This window comes from Rhinopithecus bieti, unplaced genomic scaffold (assembly GCF_001698545.2).
Source record: "Rhinopithecus bieti isolate Rb0 unplaced genomic scaffold, ASM169854v2 scaffold_3040, whole genome shotgun sequence".
Taxonomy (NCBI): domain Eukaryota; kingdom Metazoa; phylum Chordata; class Mammalia; order Primates; family Cercopithecidae; genus Rhinopithecus; species Rhinopithecus bieti.
Window position 1 is genome coordinate 4,294,350 of NW_016804657.1, and position 17,009 is coordinate 4,311,358.

At 42.1% G+C, this 17,009-nt stretch overlaps 3 protein-coding genes across 6 annotated transcripts in view; 1 reads left to right on the plus strand and 2 right to left on the minus strand.

Annotated features, from left to right (window-relative positions):
* Positions 1 to 4,072, minus strand: part of PTPN22 (protein tyrosine phosphatase non-receptor type 22) — a 79,665-nt gene extending 75,593 nt beyond the window's left edge. For both annotated transcript variants that reach the window (XM_017869767.1, XM_017869766.1), the window contains exon 1: positions 3,999 to 4,072. In XM_017869767.1, the coding sequence (XP_017725256.1) occupies positions 3,999 to 4,045 (47 nt within the window). In that variant the 5' untranslated portion in view covers positions 4,046 to 4,072. The remainder of the gene's footprint in view (positions 1 to 3,998) is intronic.
* Positions 1 to 17,009, plus strand: part of DCLRE1B (DNA cross-link repair 1B) — a 112,332-nt gene that overhangs the window by 75,008 nt on the left and 20,315 nt on the right. The window lies entirely within an intron of this gene.
* On the minus strand, positions 2,798 to 10,505 carry BCL2L15 (BCL2 like 15). The gene is given in 6 exon segments (XM_017869778.1): positions 2,798 to 3,366; positions 3,999 to 4,223; positions 9,674 to 9,755; positions 9,757 to 9,793; positions 10,377 to 10,452; positions 10,455 to 10,505. Coding segments are annotated over 6 exon segments (489 nt in total). The 3' UTR covers positions 2,798 to 3,348.

The following is a 17,009-nucleotide window of genomic DNA, read 5'->3' on the forward strand; positions in this document are numbered from 1 at the left end:
GGAAGTAACAAATGAGAAAAACTGTTGGGTGAGTTGGACTGGAGAGAGAGAGACAAGGTAAAAATGACTGAGGTTTTGAGCTAGTTGTATGGCAAACAGAGAGTATGGGGATAAGAAAGGTACACAAAAATAATAAGCGTCTGTGGGTATGGAACTGAGAAGGGAAATAAATCATATTTAGGAATCACTCACAGTGATGTGAAAGGTAAAGCCATTAAGAGTGGTTTGCATCTGTGAGAGCCAGGGTTAATGGAGAGAGAAAAAAGTCAAGCTAGAACATTATGAACTCCATAACATAGAATTCCAAATTGCTAATAGCACAGTGTTTAAAATATTCCAGGCACTGGCTCTTTACAAAGCATATTGTTTTATTTATCTCTCACAAAAATCTTATTAATAAGTTACCAAATCATCTCTGTTTTACAAATGTAGAAACCAAGGTACAGAAGAATTATGTCTCTTGCCCAATGTCACATAATTAGCCTATGGTGAAACTAAAGTGTTAAAATCAAGCAATCTGAATCCATTTTTAATTCCTGGGTTACAATGTCTTCTTCCTGCAGCCCAATCACTTAAACTCTCCTAAGATAGAGTCTCCTAAAATACACAACACCTAGGCCAGAGCTGCTTAATGCATTTGCCTAGTATAATCCCCGTGGGCACCATATCTTCAAATCTCAAGATAATGCAGTATACTTGGAACTGTTTTATGAGCAACACAGGATAAAACCGGGAACTGGAATTATTCAATTTAGATTGAATTTGCTGAAACTTAGTTCAAATGCATAGACAGAAGTTTATTTCATAAAACAGAATAGCAACAGTCAAAGTATTTTGATTTTGCCTATGAAGTCAAATACCACAAAACTCATCATCTTGAGTTTATAGTAACATAAGGGACAAAGGAGTACAAGTTTCTTAATGGTTAGCCAAAAATACAATTTCTACTAAAGAGAAACAGGACACATCATTTACGGATTACTAACCTGTTGTGATTTAACTAGGAATAGAGGAAAAAGCATAACTTTATTTATTTTCTTTCTTTTTTTTGAGACAGTTTTGCTTTTGTCGCCCAGGCTGGAATACAGTGGCACCATCTCAGCTCACTGCAACCTCCGCCTCCCAGGTTCAAGTGATTCTCCTGCCTCAGCCTCCTGAGTAGCTGGGATTACAGGCACACGCCACCCAGCCTGGCTAAATTTTGTGTTTTTAGTAGAGACAGGGTTTCACCATGTTGGCCAGGCTGGTCTCAAACTCCTAACCTCAGGTGATCCACCCGCCTTGACCTCACAAAGTGCTGGGATTACAGGCATGAGCCACCGTGCCAGGCCAAAGCATAACTTTAAAAAGCAAAAATATATTAACAGCACTACATATTTACTTCTCTGCATTTACGGGAGATAGATAGATGGCTGGCTGATAGAGGGGAAGTGGTTAGCTTTGTTAAACTTTAGCCAAAGTCATTAATGCTGCTTTTCATGAATCACTGTAGCAATGCCTTTCTTCTTGACATTCAGGAAAGTAGTCTGGTTTTTGAAGTCTCTACCTGATGACTGCCTACTAATCTATTAGATCATTAAGGACTATTTTGAGATATAAGATCATACAAATCATAAGTTTTGCTTCCAGTCACTCTCACTTGTAGGGCCAGAGAAATGGACTACTTAGGAGCTACAGAGCTCTCTGTAGCTGTAGATTGGCTGAAGACCTAGAGAAACTGTGGATTATACAAGAATTAACAAACATATGGAAACGAAGTTCCCAAAAAAGAGTTAAATATCTTTGAGTTTAAACCCTGTATCCACAGCTGTGTTTGCTGGAATTGTCAGGACTGTAATAGAGTTTCAATTACCAAGGAGAAATGTTGACTTAGAGAAGGGGTCAGCCAACTTTTTCTGTAAAGAGCCAGCTAGTAAATATTTTGGACTTAACCAGTCATATGGTCTTCCATAATCATTCAACTCTGCCATTGTAGCGCAAAAGCGGCCATGGACAATATGTAAACAAGTGAATGTTGTTCTATTCCAATAAAACTTTATTTACAAAATAAGACAGCAAGCCAGATTTGACGTGTGGGTTGTAATTTGTCAATCCATTCTCTAAAGTGATGGCTGTCACACTCTATATGTACATCAGGATCACCTATGGAACTAGTGTAAAAGGTAGGTTTTCCTAGGCTCCAGCCTACCCCTACAGAATCAGAATCTCTAGGAATGCGAATCAGCAATTTAATATGGTTCACAAGTGGTGTGTGAACCACACTTTTAAAGCTCTGTGCTATGCAGCTAGCTTCATCTAAGCTGGGGTGGCCTTGCTGTCCTAGATGTGGGCCAGCACTTCCTCCATCCTGTGGCAGTAACAATGCAGTAACTTTTATTTTCTTTGACCTTCCTAGTAGAAACAACTATTTTTGTTTGTTTGTTTGTTTTTTGGGTTGTTTTTGTTTTTTGTGTTTTTTTTGCTTACAACCTCTAAAATGCATAAAATAGTCCTCCTCAGGTGAAATTAACATGAAGTTTAGGGATGATTTTTGAATGAAAATGCTCAACTTAAAATAACAAGATTTTAGGCCTGGCACAGTGGCTCACGCCTGTAATCCCAGCACCTTGGGAGGCCAAGGCGGGTGAATCACGAGGTCAGGAGATCCAGACCATCCTGGCTAACATGGTGAAGCCCTGTTTCTACTAAAAATACAAAACATTAGGCAGGCGTGGTGGCGGGCGCCTGTAGTCCCAGCTACTCGGGAGGCTGAAGCAGAAGAATGGCGTGAACCGGGGAGGCAGAGCTTGCAGTGAGCTAAGATTGAGCCACTGCACTCCAGTCTGGGTGACAGAGCGAGACTCCGTCTAAAAAAAAAAACCAAGATTTTTCAACCAAAAAGCTTCCTGAAATCCTTTAAATTGCAAAATTAGTATACAAGATTCTTACCAAAGGACAGGGCTAAATCTGAAGGAATAGTTTCCATTATTCTCCCTTTCTCTCAAAATACCTCCAGCAAAGGCTTGCCCTGTTGTTTATAATTCCACTACTAACAAGTCATTACTTTGTGTCTAGAGGTCTTTGCTTCAACAGAACCTCATTAAAACTCATGTGAAAACAGAAAGTAGAAAATCTCTGTGGTTTGCGTTAAGTTGACAAAAAAACAAAACAAAACAAAAACCAACTCTGTAGGCCTCTGGCAGCTGCTCCCAACTTTAACAATCAGTAAAAAATAACTTATTCAGCTAAGTTCAGTTCTGATAAAATGAAAAAAGTGTTTTTTTATTTGTTTGTTTGAATTGCCAGGAGTTAATCACCCAGTCAGTCAACAAGGAAGTGATGTTCAGTCTCGTGAATAGCTCCACCTCTTCAGCTCTCCAGATTTTCCTAGGAAAGACAGTGAAAATCCTACAGTCAAAGGAATTGCTTTCAGGAACTTCCTAAGAAACCAGGAAATGATCTGCAGATAGCTCCAGGAAATGTAGCTCTTATTAAGGCTTCCACTGACCCTGTAAACGGAAAGGAGTGCTCTATGACAGCATAAGTTCTAATGATTACTAAAACATGGGCTTAGAATACCTTCTATGGTTACAACTACAGCAGACTGTTTTTTCTTAGATACTATTAAGGTGATTCTGACTTCCCTAACACACACATAAAGATGTTAGGAAAAAAAGACCCAGATATTTACAAGGGAACAGAGCGAAGCCAGGCTGAAATTAGAACTCTACCACGAATATACTTTATAGATGATTATGTGTAGGAAATGAAGATTAGCTTTACAGTAGTCAGCAGTCAATATTTTAGGTAGCATGACTCTGGAGTCCAACACCCACAGGCTTATCTTCTGTCTGCTCCACTTTTCCATGGCAAGAAAATCTAGGCATTTTCAGCAAAATAGGGAAGCCTGTTTTCCTGTTGGTTTCCAATTTACCAAAAGGGTCATGAATTGGAATCCCAGGTATTAGTACAAAAACAGTGCAAATACCTAGCAAAACCAGGAGCCCCAACACACTTACCCAACCTCCCTGGCCCTGGATGAACTCCCGGATGGCTCGGTTCCCATTGATCATACCCGTCATGGGGATAGCCACCTGTCCCACTACTTCAGGAGTGATGTGAGCCGTATACTCAAGAAGTTTCGCTGACACTGCCAGAAAGGCTCTCTCATAAGCTAAGTTGGAATCCTGAGCACACCAGGTCTTGCTGAGAGATTCCACTGTGTTCTGGAGTATAGCTCCTGCCTGAGGAAAGACAAACGAAATATCAACAGAGTATCACTCAAAAAGTACAGGAGGCTGCAGGTGCAGGAATCCAGTAGAGCGATTGTTTCTTAGAGTGCCAAATGTGCAATTGGTGGTAACTAACGAAATCTCAGAGGGTAGATGGATAATCTTTTTTCGTTTTAACATTTTGTTATCTTAATGGGCATTTGAAAATACATAAGTAGTCCATCAAACCCATGATTTCAGGTATTATTGCTTAGGTTAAACAAAATAAACGAAAAATGATTTGAAAGAAAAATATTAAGTATGTGATAGTCCTGCTGGTTAAATTGTAAAGGTATTGCTTGAATGACTAGGAAATGTCTGGGAAACTCTCAAGTAAAGACTGGGAGTGGTGGCTCACACCTGTAATCCCAACACTTTGGGAGGCCGAGGCAGGCAGATCACCTGAGGTCAAGAGTTCAAGACCAGCCTGGCCAACATGGTAAAACCCTGTCTCTACTAAAAACACAAAAATTAGCCAGGCATGGTGGCGCACGCCTGTAATACCAGCTACTCAGGAGGCTGAGGCAGGAGAATCACTTGAACCTGGGAGGTGAAGGTTGAAGTGAGCCGAGATCACGCCACTGCACTCCAGCCTGGGTGACAGAGCGAGACTCTGTCTCAAATAAAAAAAAGGCCGAGTGCAGTGGTTCACACCTGTAATCCCAACACTTTGGGAGGCGAAAGTGGGAGGATCACATGAGGTCAGGAGTTCAAGACTAGCCTGGGCAACACATTGAGACCCTGTTTCTATGGAAAATTTTAAAAAGTAGCTAGGCATGGTGGCACATGCCTGTGGTCCCAACTACTTAGGAGGCTGAGGTGGGAGGATCACTTAAGCCTATGAGATTGAGGCTGCAGTGAGCTATCATTGAGCCACTACACTACAGCCTAGGTGACAGAGAAAGCCTGTCTCAAAAATAGTAATTAATTAGAATTAATAATAAAATAATAATTAAAATAATTGAGTAGCTCTTTCTTTTCCTCTTTCCTTTTCAAATATGGGATCCAAAAGCCATTAGGTGGGTCCAAGCAAGATCTGTGGGGATTTACGGGGGTCAAGGGTGGTCAGAGCTGAATATCAGAGCCCAAACTGAAAAGGACATCCATGTGGGAGGGCACCTAAATCTTGATTTCTAAATATCATTCTCCATTAAAACAAACCAAAGGCCAGGTGCGGTGGCTCACGTCTGTAATCCCAGCACTCTGGGAAGCCAAGGCAGGTGAATCATGAGGTCAGGAGTTCAAGACCAGTCTGGCCAACGTAGTGAAACCCCGTCTCTACTAAAAATACAAAAAAAGTAGCCGGGCGTGGTGGCGGGCGCATGTAATCCCAGCTACTCTGGAGGCTGAGGGAGGAGAATCACGTGAACCCGGAAGGTGGAGGTTGAAGTGAGCCGAGATGGCGCCACTGCACTCCAGCCCGGGCGAAAGTGCGAGACTCCCTCTCAAAAAAAAAAAAGGTGGGCGCGGTGGCTCACACCTGTAATCCTAGCACTTTGGGAGGCCGAGGCGGGCGAATTGTCTGAGCTCAGGAGTTCGCGACCAGCCTGGGCAACATGGTGAAACCCCGTCTCTACTAAAATACAAAAAAAAAAAAAAAAATTAGCCAGGCTTGGCAGTGTGCGTCTGTAGTCCCAGCTACTCGGGAGGCTGAGGCAGGAGAATTGCTTGAATCCAAGAGGCGGAGGTTGCAGTGAGCTGAGATCGTGCCACTGCACTCCAGACTGGCAACAGAGTGAGACTCGTCTCAAAAAATAAAAGAAACCAGCGCTCTCTGGAGAATGGTTGATTTCAGTTTGGGGCTAGGGAAGTGTAAGATCTTCTGTCAGAAATTAAGGAAGTACTCAAATAAAAATAGAGACACATCAAAGAGGTGCAGTCTAGAGTGAAAGGACTCCCACTAGCTAAAACTAGGATGATTTGAGCATCTAAATTAATAATGACGTTAACAGATTATAACCCACTGAATAAAGTAGGAATTCATGGGTCCAATGCTGATAAGAAATGAATGCGTTGAAATTTTGATGAAATGTGGAATATTTACATAGTTTCAAAGTACCTCGCCATAAAACACTTATTACTTACAAAGGGGAAAAGAGTAACTTTATAGAGGAGAAGCCTTACAGACACCATCTTAAGTGATTAAAGTTAACAACATCAATACTGGGATAAAATGAAATCTTGTGCCAATTGATGCAATGCACTAAGAACACAGCAATACTGCTGTGATATTCCTACCAAAGGTACATATCTTTAATTTATTCAAGAAGAAACATCAAACAAACCCAATTAAGGGACATTCAACAAGATAGACCATAGTCTTCAAGTGTCAAGGTTATGAAAATCAAGGAAAGACTGAGGAAAAATTCCAGATTGGAGGAAACTAAAGAGAAATGACAACTAAATGCAATATGTGATTCTGGCCTACAACTTTTTACTATACATTACATTATTGGGACAAATGGCAAAACTTGAAAGAGATCTAAGGATTAGATGAAAACGAATCAATGTTAATTTCCTAGTTTTGATGGTTAGAATGTGGTTACATTAGAGAATGTCAATTAGAGAATGTCTAATTGTTTGAAGGAAGTATAAAAATAGTAGGGGTTGATGAAATATCATGTCAACTCCCTACTGTCAAATGATTAAAGAGAGAAATTATTTGTACTATCCTTGCAACTTTTCCCTGAGTTTAGGGCTGTTTCAAAATTTTTTTTTATTAAAACAAGTTCAAGTCAAATAATTTTTTTCTTTTTTTTTGAGACAGAGTCTTGCTCTGTCACCCAGGTTGGAGTGCAATGGCACCATCTTGGCTCACTGCAACCTCCGCCTCCCGGGTTCAAGCAATTCTTCTGTCTCAGCCTTCCCCGTAGCTGGGATTACAGTTGTGTGCCACCATGCCTGGCTAATTTTTGTATTTGTGTTTGTATGTATGTGTGTATGTATGTATTTATGTATGTATGTATTTATTTATTTTGAGAGAGGGTCTCGTTCTGTTGCCCAGATTGGAGTGCAGTGGTGAGATCTCAGTTCACTGCAACCTCCCTCTGCCTCCCAGGTTCAAGTGATTCTCCTACCTCAGCCTCCTGAGTAGCTGGGAATTACAGGTGTGCGCCACTATGCCCAGCTAATTTTTGTATTATTAGTAGAGATGGGGTTTCACTATGTTGGCCAAGCTGGTCTCAAACTCCCGGCCTCAAGCAGTCTGCCCCTCTCAGTCTCCCAAAGTGCTGGGATTACAAGCATGAGCCATGGCACCCAGTCAAAAAAAAATCTGTTTAATGAAAAAAAAGTCAACTCAGCTATCAACTACCTAGGACAGCCTCAGGGCAAGTAACTGGAAGTAACAGGTCCAGTTCTGCTTGAAAGTAGTTTAGGCACACTGCCCAAGCTGTGTACAGTAGGAAGAATAAAGCATAACGGTTAAGAGTGTGGTTCTTTTTTTGAGACAGAGTCTTGCTCTGTTGCCCAGGCTGGAGAGCAGTGGCGTGATCTCAGCTCACTGCAACCTCTGCCTCCCGGGTTCAAGTGATTCTCCTGCCTCAGTCTCTCAAGTAGCTGGGATTACAGGCATGGGCCATCACACCCAGCTAATTTTTGTATTTTTAGTAGAGACAGGGATTCTCTATGTTGGCCAGGCTGGTGTTGAACTCCTGACGTCAAGTTATCTGCCCAGCTAATTTTTGTATTTTAGGTAGAGATGGGGTTTTACCATTTTGACCAGGCTGGTCTTGAACTCCTGACATCAGGTGATCCACCCAGATGGGCTAGGCGCGGTGATTCACCCCTGTAATCCCAGCACTTTGGGAGGCCGAGGCGGGTGGATCACCTGAGATCAGGAGTTCAAGGCCAGCCTGGCCAACATGGTGAAACCCCATCTCTACTAAAAATACAAAAATTAGCAGGGCATGGTGGCGGGCGTCTGTAATCACAGCTACTTGGGAGGCTGAGACAGGAGAATCACTTGAACCCGGGAGGCAGAGGTTGCAGTGAGAGTCTGTCTCCAAAAAAAATAAAAAAAGAAATTCTTATTGAGGACGTATTATATATAAGGCACTGTTACAGGTTGTGTGAATATGGCAGTGAACAAAACAGATTAGATGTTTGCTTTTGTGGTGTTATATGCAGATGGGGAGAGGTTGCTGTGGCAATAATAGCTTCCATGATAACTCATACAGGGGCATAATGATTAAATGAGATAATAATTGCACATTGTAAGTGATAAGTTAATATTAGCTGTCATTGTTGATATATATCAGCAACATCTCCTAGATACTGCCTTATTGTCTTTACATCTGGTACAGAGTCCAAGTGCTACTGCCAGTAATCAGCATTCTGATGAAAAGCCAGTGAGCTGCTGTAGGGCTTATCCCTCATTGCATCAAACTTGTAGACTGCCTGTCATTCCTGTATATACTTCACTGCTGGACCCTAGGGGAAAAAAATGCCCACCTCCAACAAAATAAGTATTAAAATATGCATAGGCTGGGGCTGGGCGTGGTGGCTCACGCCTGTAATCCCAGCACTTTGGGAGGCCAAGGCGGGCCAATTGCCTGAGCTCAGAAGTTCGAGACCAGCCTGGGCAACACGGTTGGTCAACAACCTGGGCAACAGCCTGGGCAACAACCCATCTCTACTAAAATACAAAAAATAATTAGCCGGGTGTGGCAGCGTGCACCTGTAGTCCCAGCTACTTGGGAGGCTGAGGCAGGAAAATTGCTTGAACCCGGGGGATGGAGGTTGCAGTAAGCCAAGATCACGCCACTGCACTGCAGCCTGGGTGACAGAGCAAGACTCCATCTCAAAAAAAAAAAAGCATAGGCTGGGTGTGGTAGCTCACGCCTGTAATCCCAGGACTTTGGGAGGCCGAGGTGGGTGGATCACCTGAGCTCAGGAGTTCAAGACCAGCCTGGGCAACGTGGCAAAAACTCATCTCTACTAAAATAAAATAAAATAAAAAATAGATGGGCATGGAAGCACTTGCCTGAAGTCCCAGCTACTCAGGAGGCTGCAGTGGGAGGATCACTTGAGCCCAGGAGGTAGTGCCTGCAGTGAGCTGAGATCACACCACTGCACTTGAGCCTAGGTGACAGAGTAAGACCCTGTCTCAAAAAAAAAAAAAAAGATGCTATACTTTGCCAAGAATAAAGTGCTATAAAATGTGCTCTATGCACACTAAGCACAGCTCTGATGATGACCAAGTAGAGACAAGCTGAAGGTTCATCAGCCTATGCCAAAAATTTTCCATCTCTGTACCACTTAGGTTTTAGCAATTGGAGAATTCTTGCTACACCTCCTTGGAATATAAGCCCCCAAATATTTTCATAGAACATTCCTGTCACCATAGTATGGGAGTAGTAAGAAAAGGAAGTTTGAAATAGAAAAAAAAAGTGGCAAATAATAGCATGAAGTAGAAACTTGACCTGTCCCTGAATGGTTTCTGCAATGATGTTTTTGGCAGAAGTTTCCAATTCTGCGTTGAACTGGTCACCCAACATCCGAAGGACCGGCAATGGTAACTACGTCAAAAGAGCAAGGCTCTCCTAGGACAGAGGGAACACATTTGTTACAATGTTTGAAGCAATGGCAAGTCCCAGGAATCTGGGCAATGAGAAAAATTGGTCTTGTTTTTAAATAATTTTCACATCATCTCCCAAGAGCTTAAATGTTCTGTCAACACCAATAGTCAGAAAGTTTCCCTTCATTGAGAACCTCTTTCCCTTTAGGTGTTACTGAAAGCTTAGAGTTTGCCTTTTGAAACTTAAAGGAAATAAATAAAACATACCCTTTTTTTTTTTTTTGAGACTGAGTCTCTGTCGCCCAGATTGGAGTGCAGTGGTGTGATCTCTGCTCATTGCAACCTCCGCCTCCCAGGTTCAAGCAATTCTCATGCCTCAGTCTCCCATGTAGCTGAGACTACAGGCGTGAGTCACCATGCCTGGCTAATTTTTGCATTTTTAGTAGAGATGGGGTTTCACCATGTTGGCCAGGCTGATCTCAAACCCCGTACTTCAGGTCACCTGCCTTGGCCTCCCAAAGTGCTGGGATTACAGGAGTCAGTCACCGTGCCCAGCTGAAAACATACTCTTATTGACCTGCAATCACCACCTAGGCCAGGAGCCTTACCTGAATCTACTTCATCTACACAGCATAGGTTCCGGTTGGCAACCCACAATGTTGGGCCCAAGAAGTCCATGAGTAGAGAGTGTTCACAATGCATTCTGTTTGTTCCTCAAAAGTCTGGGGGCTCTTCATTTTAGATGTTTGCTGCCAAGTTTCGCTTTTCCACAAAACAAGCAGTTTTCAGCCCAGCAGGAAGTTAAAAACACTGGTAAATCAACAAATGTTTCTAACTCTTGTAGTTTCCTGACATATAGTCCTGGAACTTTTCCCACTAGCTTTCTTCAAACACAGCCGCTCAGAAAGGTGGTACTTCTTGGAAGGGATTACCTACTTGGAACTGGGGAGACTTTAAAGACTTTAGGTTCTTTATCTCAGACCACACCCTAACCACATAAAGTTAATGCTTAACTTTTATCGTTAGATAGCCAATCTAGAACTGAAACAGAGTTCAGGAAGAGCCTCTGGAGTGATTTTATTAAGAAATACTTCCTTTACTTCTTAGGTCCTGCATATGGCATAATTTAAAGGAAGGTTTTGAAGTTACAGTGGACCAGCATTCAACTTCTGTTTATGCAGCCGGGCGCGGTGGCTCACGCCTGTAATCCCAGCACTTTGGGAGGCCGAGGCGGGCGGATCACGAGGTCAGGAGATCCAGACCATCCTGGCGAACACGGTGAAACCCCGTCTCTACTAAAAATACGAAAAAAAAAAAAAATTAGCCAGGCGTGGTGGTGGGTACCTGTAGTCCCAGCTTCTAGGGAGACTGAGGCAGGAGAATTGCGTGAACCTGGGAGGCAGTGGAGCTTGCATTGAGTGGAGATCGTGCGACTGCACTCCAGCCTGGGTGACAGAGCGAGACTCCGTCTCAAAAAAAAAAAAAAAAAAAAACCTTCTGTTTATGGAATTTATTTGCCATCATCATATAATAATTATTTACCAAACAAGGAACTATACTTGGCACTGTAACATAGAAAAATGATACAGGCACAGTTACTGTGCTCATGAAGCTTACACTTCAGAAGAAATGACAGATATTAAATGACTCTTCACATAGTTATTTGTGCTATTGAGATCAGTGCACCTTGATCAGTGAAGTGTAATAGAGAATCAAGCCTTTGATCCATTTAATAGGGAAACAAGCCCAGGGGACTGGGAAGGCTTCCTTAAAATAGCATCTGAGATGAGCTCTGAGGAATAAGTAGGCATTCACTATGCAAAAAGGAGGCATAATACTATTCTAGGTGGAGGAGTGGCAGATATAAAGTCTGGGAAAGTTAAAAAAAACAACTCAAACAACTTGGAATTATACATGGGGACAATAGAAAATATTTCACAGATAAATTATGTGGATTAAGTAAGATAACATGCAGAATGGCCTAGCACTGTTGGCATACGATAAATGTTAAATGTCCTCCTTTTAGCCCAAGGCATAATGACCAGGATGAAAGAGATCTGAGTTCTCTCTCTAGCAAAAGGATTTTCCTAACAGGGTCGGACTCCATCATTGTTTTAAGAGATCTCATGATTGGACACTTATCTGTAGTGGTTGCCTTTTTAATGTAGCTAAACCTAGATTTTGGGTCTGGGTCTCAGACCCAAATCAAACCTATCAGCAAACTTACCACTCAACCTATCTGAAGTTATTAATATTAACAGCTCCAACTAATAAAAGAGTCAAGCATAGGCTGGGTGCGGTGGCTTACACCTATAATCCCAGCATTTTTGGGAGGCCGAGGCGGGCAAATAACTTGAGGTCAGGAGTTCACGACCAGCCTGGCCAACATGGCAAAACCCATCTCTACTAAAAATACAAAAATCAGCTGGGCATGGTGGTGCGTGCCTGTAATCCCAGCTACTCGGGAGGCTGAGGCATGAGAACCGCTTGAACCTGGGAGGCGGAGGTTGTGGTGAGCCGAGATTACGCCACTGCACTACAGCCTGGGCAACAGAGCGAGACTCTGTCTCCAGAAAAAAAAAAAAAGAGAAAAGATTCAAGCATAAACAGTAAGTCAGTTGTCCAGAATGGAATTTCTATCTTGCAAAATATCAAAGCCAATCTTGTGTTTTCTGTTCCGTTTGAAAATACATACAACCACTATACACCTATTAAAATGGCCAAAATCCAGAACACTGGCAAAACCAGATGCTGGTGAGGATGTGGGGCAGGAACTGTCATTCATTGCTGGTAGGAATGCAAAATGGTACAGCCATTTTGGAAGAGTTTAGCAGTTTCTCACAAAACTAAACATCCTCTTAACATATGATTTAGCAATTATACTCCTTGGTATCTACCCAAAGGAGCTGAAAACTTGTCTACATAAAAACTTGCACATGGTTGTTTATAGCAGCTTTATTCATAATTGCCCAAACTTGGAAGCAACCAATATGTCCTTCAGTAGGTAAATGAATAAATAAACTGTCATACATACAGACAATAGACATTATTTAGTGCTAAAAAGAAATGAGCTGGCCAGGCGCGGTGGCTCACACCTGTAATCCCAGCTACTCAGAAGACTGAGGCAGGAGAATTGCTTGAACCCAGGAGGCGGAGGTTGCAGTGAGCTGAGATGGCACCACGGCACTCCAGCCTGGGTGATAGAGCGAGACTCCATCTCAAAAAATAAAAGAAGAAATGAGCTATCAGGCCATGAAAAGATGAGGAGGAATTTGGGTGATAATTGGACTTTGGGTAATAATTGATGAGGTAAGTTCATCAGTTTATAACAAATTGTACCACTTTGATTGAGGATGTTGATAATGGGGAAGACTATGCTTGTGTAGGGGCAGAGGGTATATGGGAAATCTCTGTACCTTTGTTTCAATTTTGCTTTGAACCTAAAACTGCTCTTTAAAAAGTCTTAATTTTTAAAAATGATCATAGATTGCTTTTGGAGTAAGAACACAAATTATGTTTCCATGTAGCTAAAAAAGCGCTATTTTCATCTGTCATTATCTGTCGCTCATTCTCTCTAGAGACAAAAGGGCTGAAACCTCCATTATTACTAAGTAGGCTTCAGATCTTTAACATCAGAAGGGCACTCAGAGAAAATTCTAGGCCAGCCTCCTTTCACATTAGAGCTAGCCACTGACAGTTGAAGGATTCTAAAAAATACATTTGTGACATACTCCCAAAATAATGTATAAAAAACGAAAATATTTATGAGACCATCAAGCTGGTATTAAATAGCATGCCCAAGTTCACACATCAGTAAGTAGCAGAATAGAAATTTTAAACCAAGTCTGTCTTACATCAGACTGAAGCTTTTCCCACAGTAATAAACCACCTTCCTCATTTCATTATCAATATGCTTATGCCATCTTTGAAATCGAATCTTGAGTCCAGGGGTGGCGGCATGCACCTATAGTCCCAGCTACTCAGGAGGCTGAAGCAGGAGGATCACTTGAGCCCAGATCAAGGCTTCACTGAGCCATGGTCACACCACTGCACACCAGCCTGGATGACAAAGCAAGTCTCTGTCTCAAAAAAAAAAAAAAAAAATCTAATTTCAACTCCTTTGCATTGTCTTCTATAATCAATGTTGCAAAGCTATAGAAACAGAGTACAGCCTGTCATTGGCAATGTGGAGTAAATTTTCCACGTTTGTTTACTTCTTCTGGGCCTTCAATAAAGCACCCTCCAAAACTATCCCTTTCCATCAGCCCACATACCTTCACCCTTGCAGTTGTAATATTGTGCTCTTAATTATTACTGAAAAATGATGAGGCCAGAATTTTTTCACCGTCACTTGTTTCTCTTGCCACCCTCTGACCACAACAATTTATATCCCTCCCCGAAAAGCTTTGTCTCATTGTATCATTGGCTTAAAGTCCAGGATCCTGTCGTGTGTACCAGATGTGCATGTGGATGAAGATCCTTGGGTGCAACTCCTCTCAACATGGAGACTTGTAACTAAGAAAACAAGCAATGTGTCCCCTCTCCCCTAAACACCCCATATCTAAGAAAGGAATAGAATACTTTTAACAGAACGCCTGTTCAAAAATAAGGGTAACGGAAATACATCACAGTCACTGATTCATAACTATAAAATGATGGTAACTATGCAAATTATTTCCTCTGCGGTGTTCCAAAACACTATTGTCTTTGTGGGACCTCATTACATACATAACATTCTGTTTACTCGTCAACTAAGAATGATATTAGAAGGCTGCTGCTTTAAGAGCACAGTATGGACTACCTTCATGGATTGTAAAATATAAACATCTACTTATATCACATCATCAAACCCCATGTCTGCAGAAGCTACAGAGAGTTCCTAGGGGGGAAAATATTAAAGAATTAACTTAATAGTATACTTGAGCTTTAGTCATTTTGCTTATAAATTAGTAAAGCCAGGCTATAGGAAAAATCAGTTCTTCATTGAGATAATCTTAAAAGTATATTTTCCAAAAGCAACAATTTCATATTCTATGTATGCCTGTTACATTACAGAAAAGCAACCAAGTAGAACATAGTCTTCTAAAAGCTCCAATAGTTGGGATCACTTTAGTATTTTCATTTATTCAGTTGCTTAGTCATACCTAATTTTCTTTAGATCAACTTTTCAGTTATAGTCTTTAATTTTAAAAAGTCAATCAATTTACTCAGTTTCCACCACCTGCATCCTGTTCCCTTGCTACACTTTTTTTTTTTTTTTTTTTGAGATGGAGTCTCACTCTGTCGCCTGGGTTGGAGTGCAGTGGCGCAATCTCGGCTCACTGCAACCTCCGCCTCTGAGGTTCAAGTGATTCTCCCTCCTCAGGCTCTCGAGTAGCTGGGATTACAGGTGCCCGCCACTACACCCAGCTAATTCTTTGTATTTTTAGTAGAGATAGGGTTTCACCATGTTGGCCACGCTGGTCTTGAACTCCTGATCTTGTGATCCACCCACCTTGGCCTCCCAAAGTGCTGGGATTACAAGTGTGAGCCACCACGCCCAGCCCCTTGCTACACTTCGAATTGGCAGCACTTCAATTTTATTTCTCCTAGTATGTAAGCATTCACCATTTAACTGAACCATAAAAATACAGAAAATGCAATTCTGAAGCTGTTCTAATCCCTCCCTTTCCTGCCACTGAGGATCCATGGTCTAAATCAGTGGTTCTCAAGTAATGGCCATTTTGCCCCCTGTCCCAGGGTAACTTTGACAATGTCTAGAGACATTTTTAGTTGTCACAACTGAGGATTCTACTGGCATCCAGTGGGTAGAGGCCAGAGATACTGCTAATAATCATTCTACAGTGCAGAGGAAAGCCCCTCACAACAAATAATTATCTGGCCTCAAATGTCAGTATTGCCACTTTTAAGAAATCCTGGCCTAGAAGAAATTCCATTATTTTCCATATAGTTGATACAATATCGTAAAACTCATTTCAAACATCAATCCCAAAACACATCAGAATCTAATTATATAGAGCCATTCATTCAATAAAGATTTACTGAGTAATGCTATGTGGCAAGCACTATGGAAATAAAAGGAAAGAGAGAATCACTCTTTTTTTTATTTTATTTTTATTTTTTGAGACGGAGTTTCGCTCTTGCTGCCCAGGCTGGAGTGCAATGGCACGATCTTGGCTCACTGCAACCTCCACCTCCCGGGTTTCAAGCGATTCTCCTGCCTCAGCCTCCCGAGTAGCTGGGATTACAGGTGCCCACCACCACACCTAGCTAATTTTTGTATTTTTAGTAGAGACGGGGTTTACACCATGTTGGCCAGGCTGGTCTCAAACTCCTGACCTCAGGTGATCCACACACCTTGGCCTCCCAAAGTGCTGGGATTAGAGGCATGAGCCTCTAATCATGTTAAGTCCCTGAAGAAATGCCTTCATTAAGCACCATGTTGTTGTTGTTGTTGTTGTTGTTGTTGTTGTTATTGAGACAGGGTCTTGCTCTGTAGCCCAGGCTTGAGTTCGGTGGTGTGATCATAGCTTATTGCAGCCTCGACCTCCTAGGCTCAAGCAGTGCTTCCACCTCAGCCTCCCAAGTAGCTGGGACTACAGGCGCATGCTGCCACACCTGGCTAATTTTTTACTTTTGTAGAGATGGGGATCTCACTACATTGCCCAGGCTGGTCTCAAGCTCCTAGCCTCAAGTGATCCACCCACCTTGGTCTCCCAAAGTGCTGAGATTAAAGGCATGAGCCACCATGTCTGGCTTACTTTTTTGTATGTTTTTTTTTTTTTTTTTTTTTTTTTTTTTGATAGGGTCTCCTTCTGTCACCCAGGCTGGAGTGCAGTGGTGTGATCACCACTCTCTGTAACCTTGAACTCCTGGGCTCAAGCAATCCTCCTGCCTTAGCCTCTTGAGCAGCTGGGATTTCAGGCATGTGCCACCATGCCTGGCCAACTCAATTTTTTTACACACAGGGTCTCACTATGCTGCCCAGGCTGGTCTTGAACTCCTGGCATCAAGCAATCCTCCCTCCTTGGCCTCCTGAAGTGCTGGGTTACAGGTGTGAACAACTGCACCCAATCTAAGCTCTATATTAACGTCATGCTCTCTGCTTTCGTTGAAGAATACTGTAAGAAAGTAATGTGAAACCCATTACTAACTTCTCATAGGATCTTGCACATATCTTAGTACCACCTATGTGAAACTACATGTAAATTTATTTTAGAAATCAATGTTTCTTCCTCTCT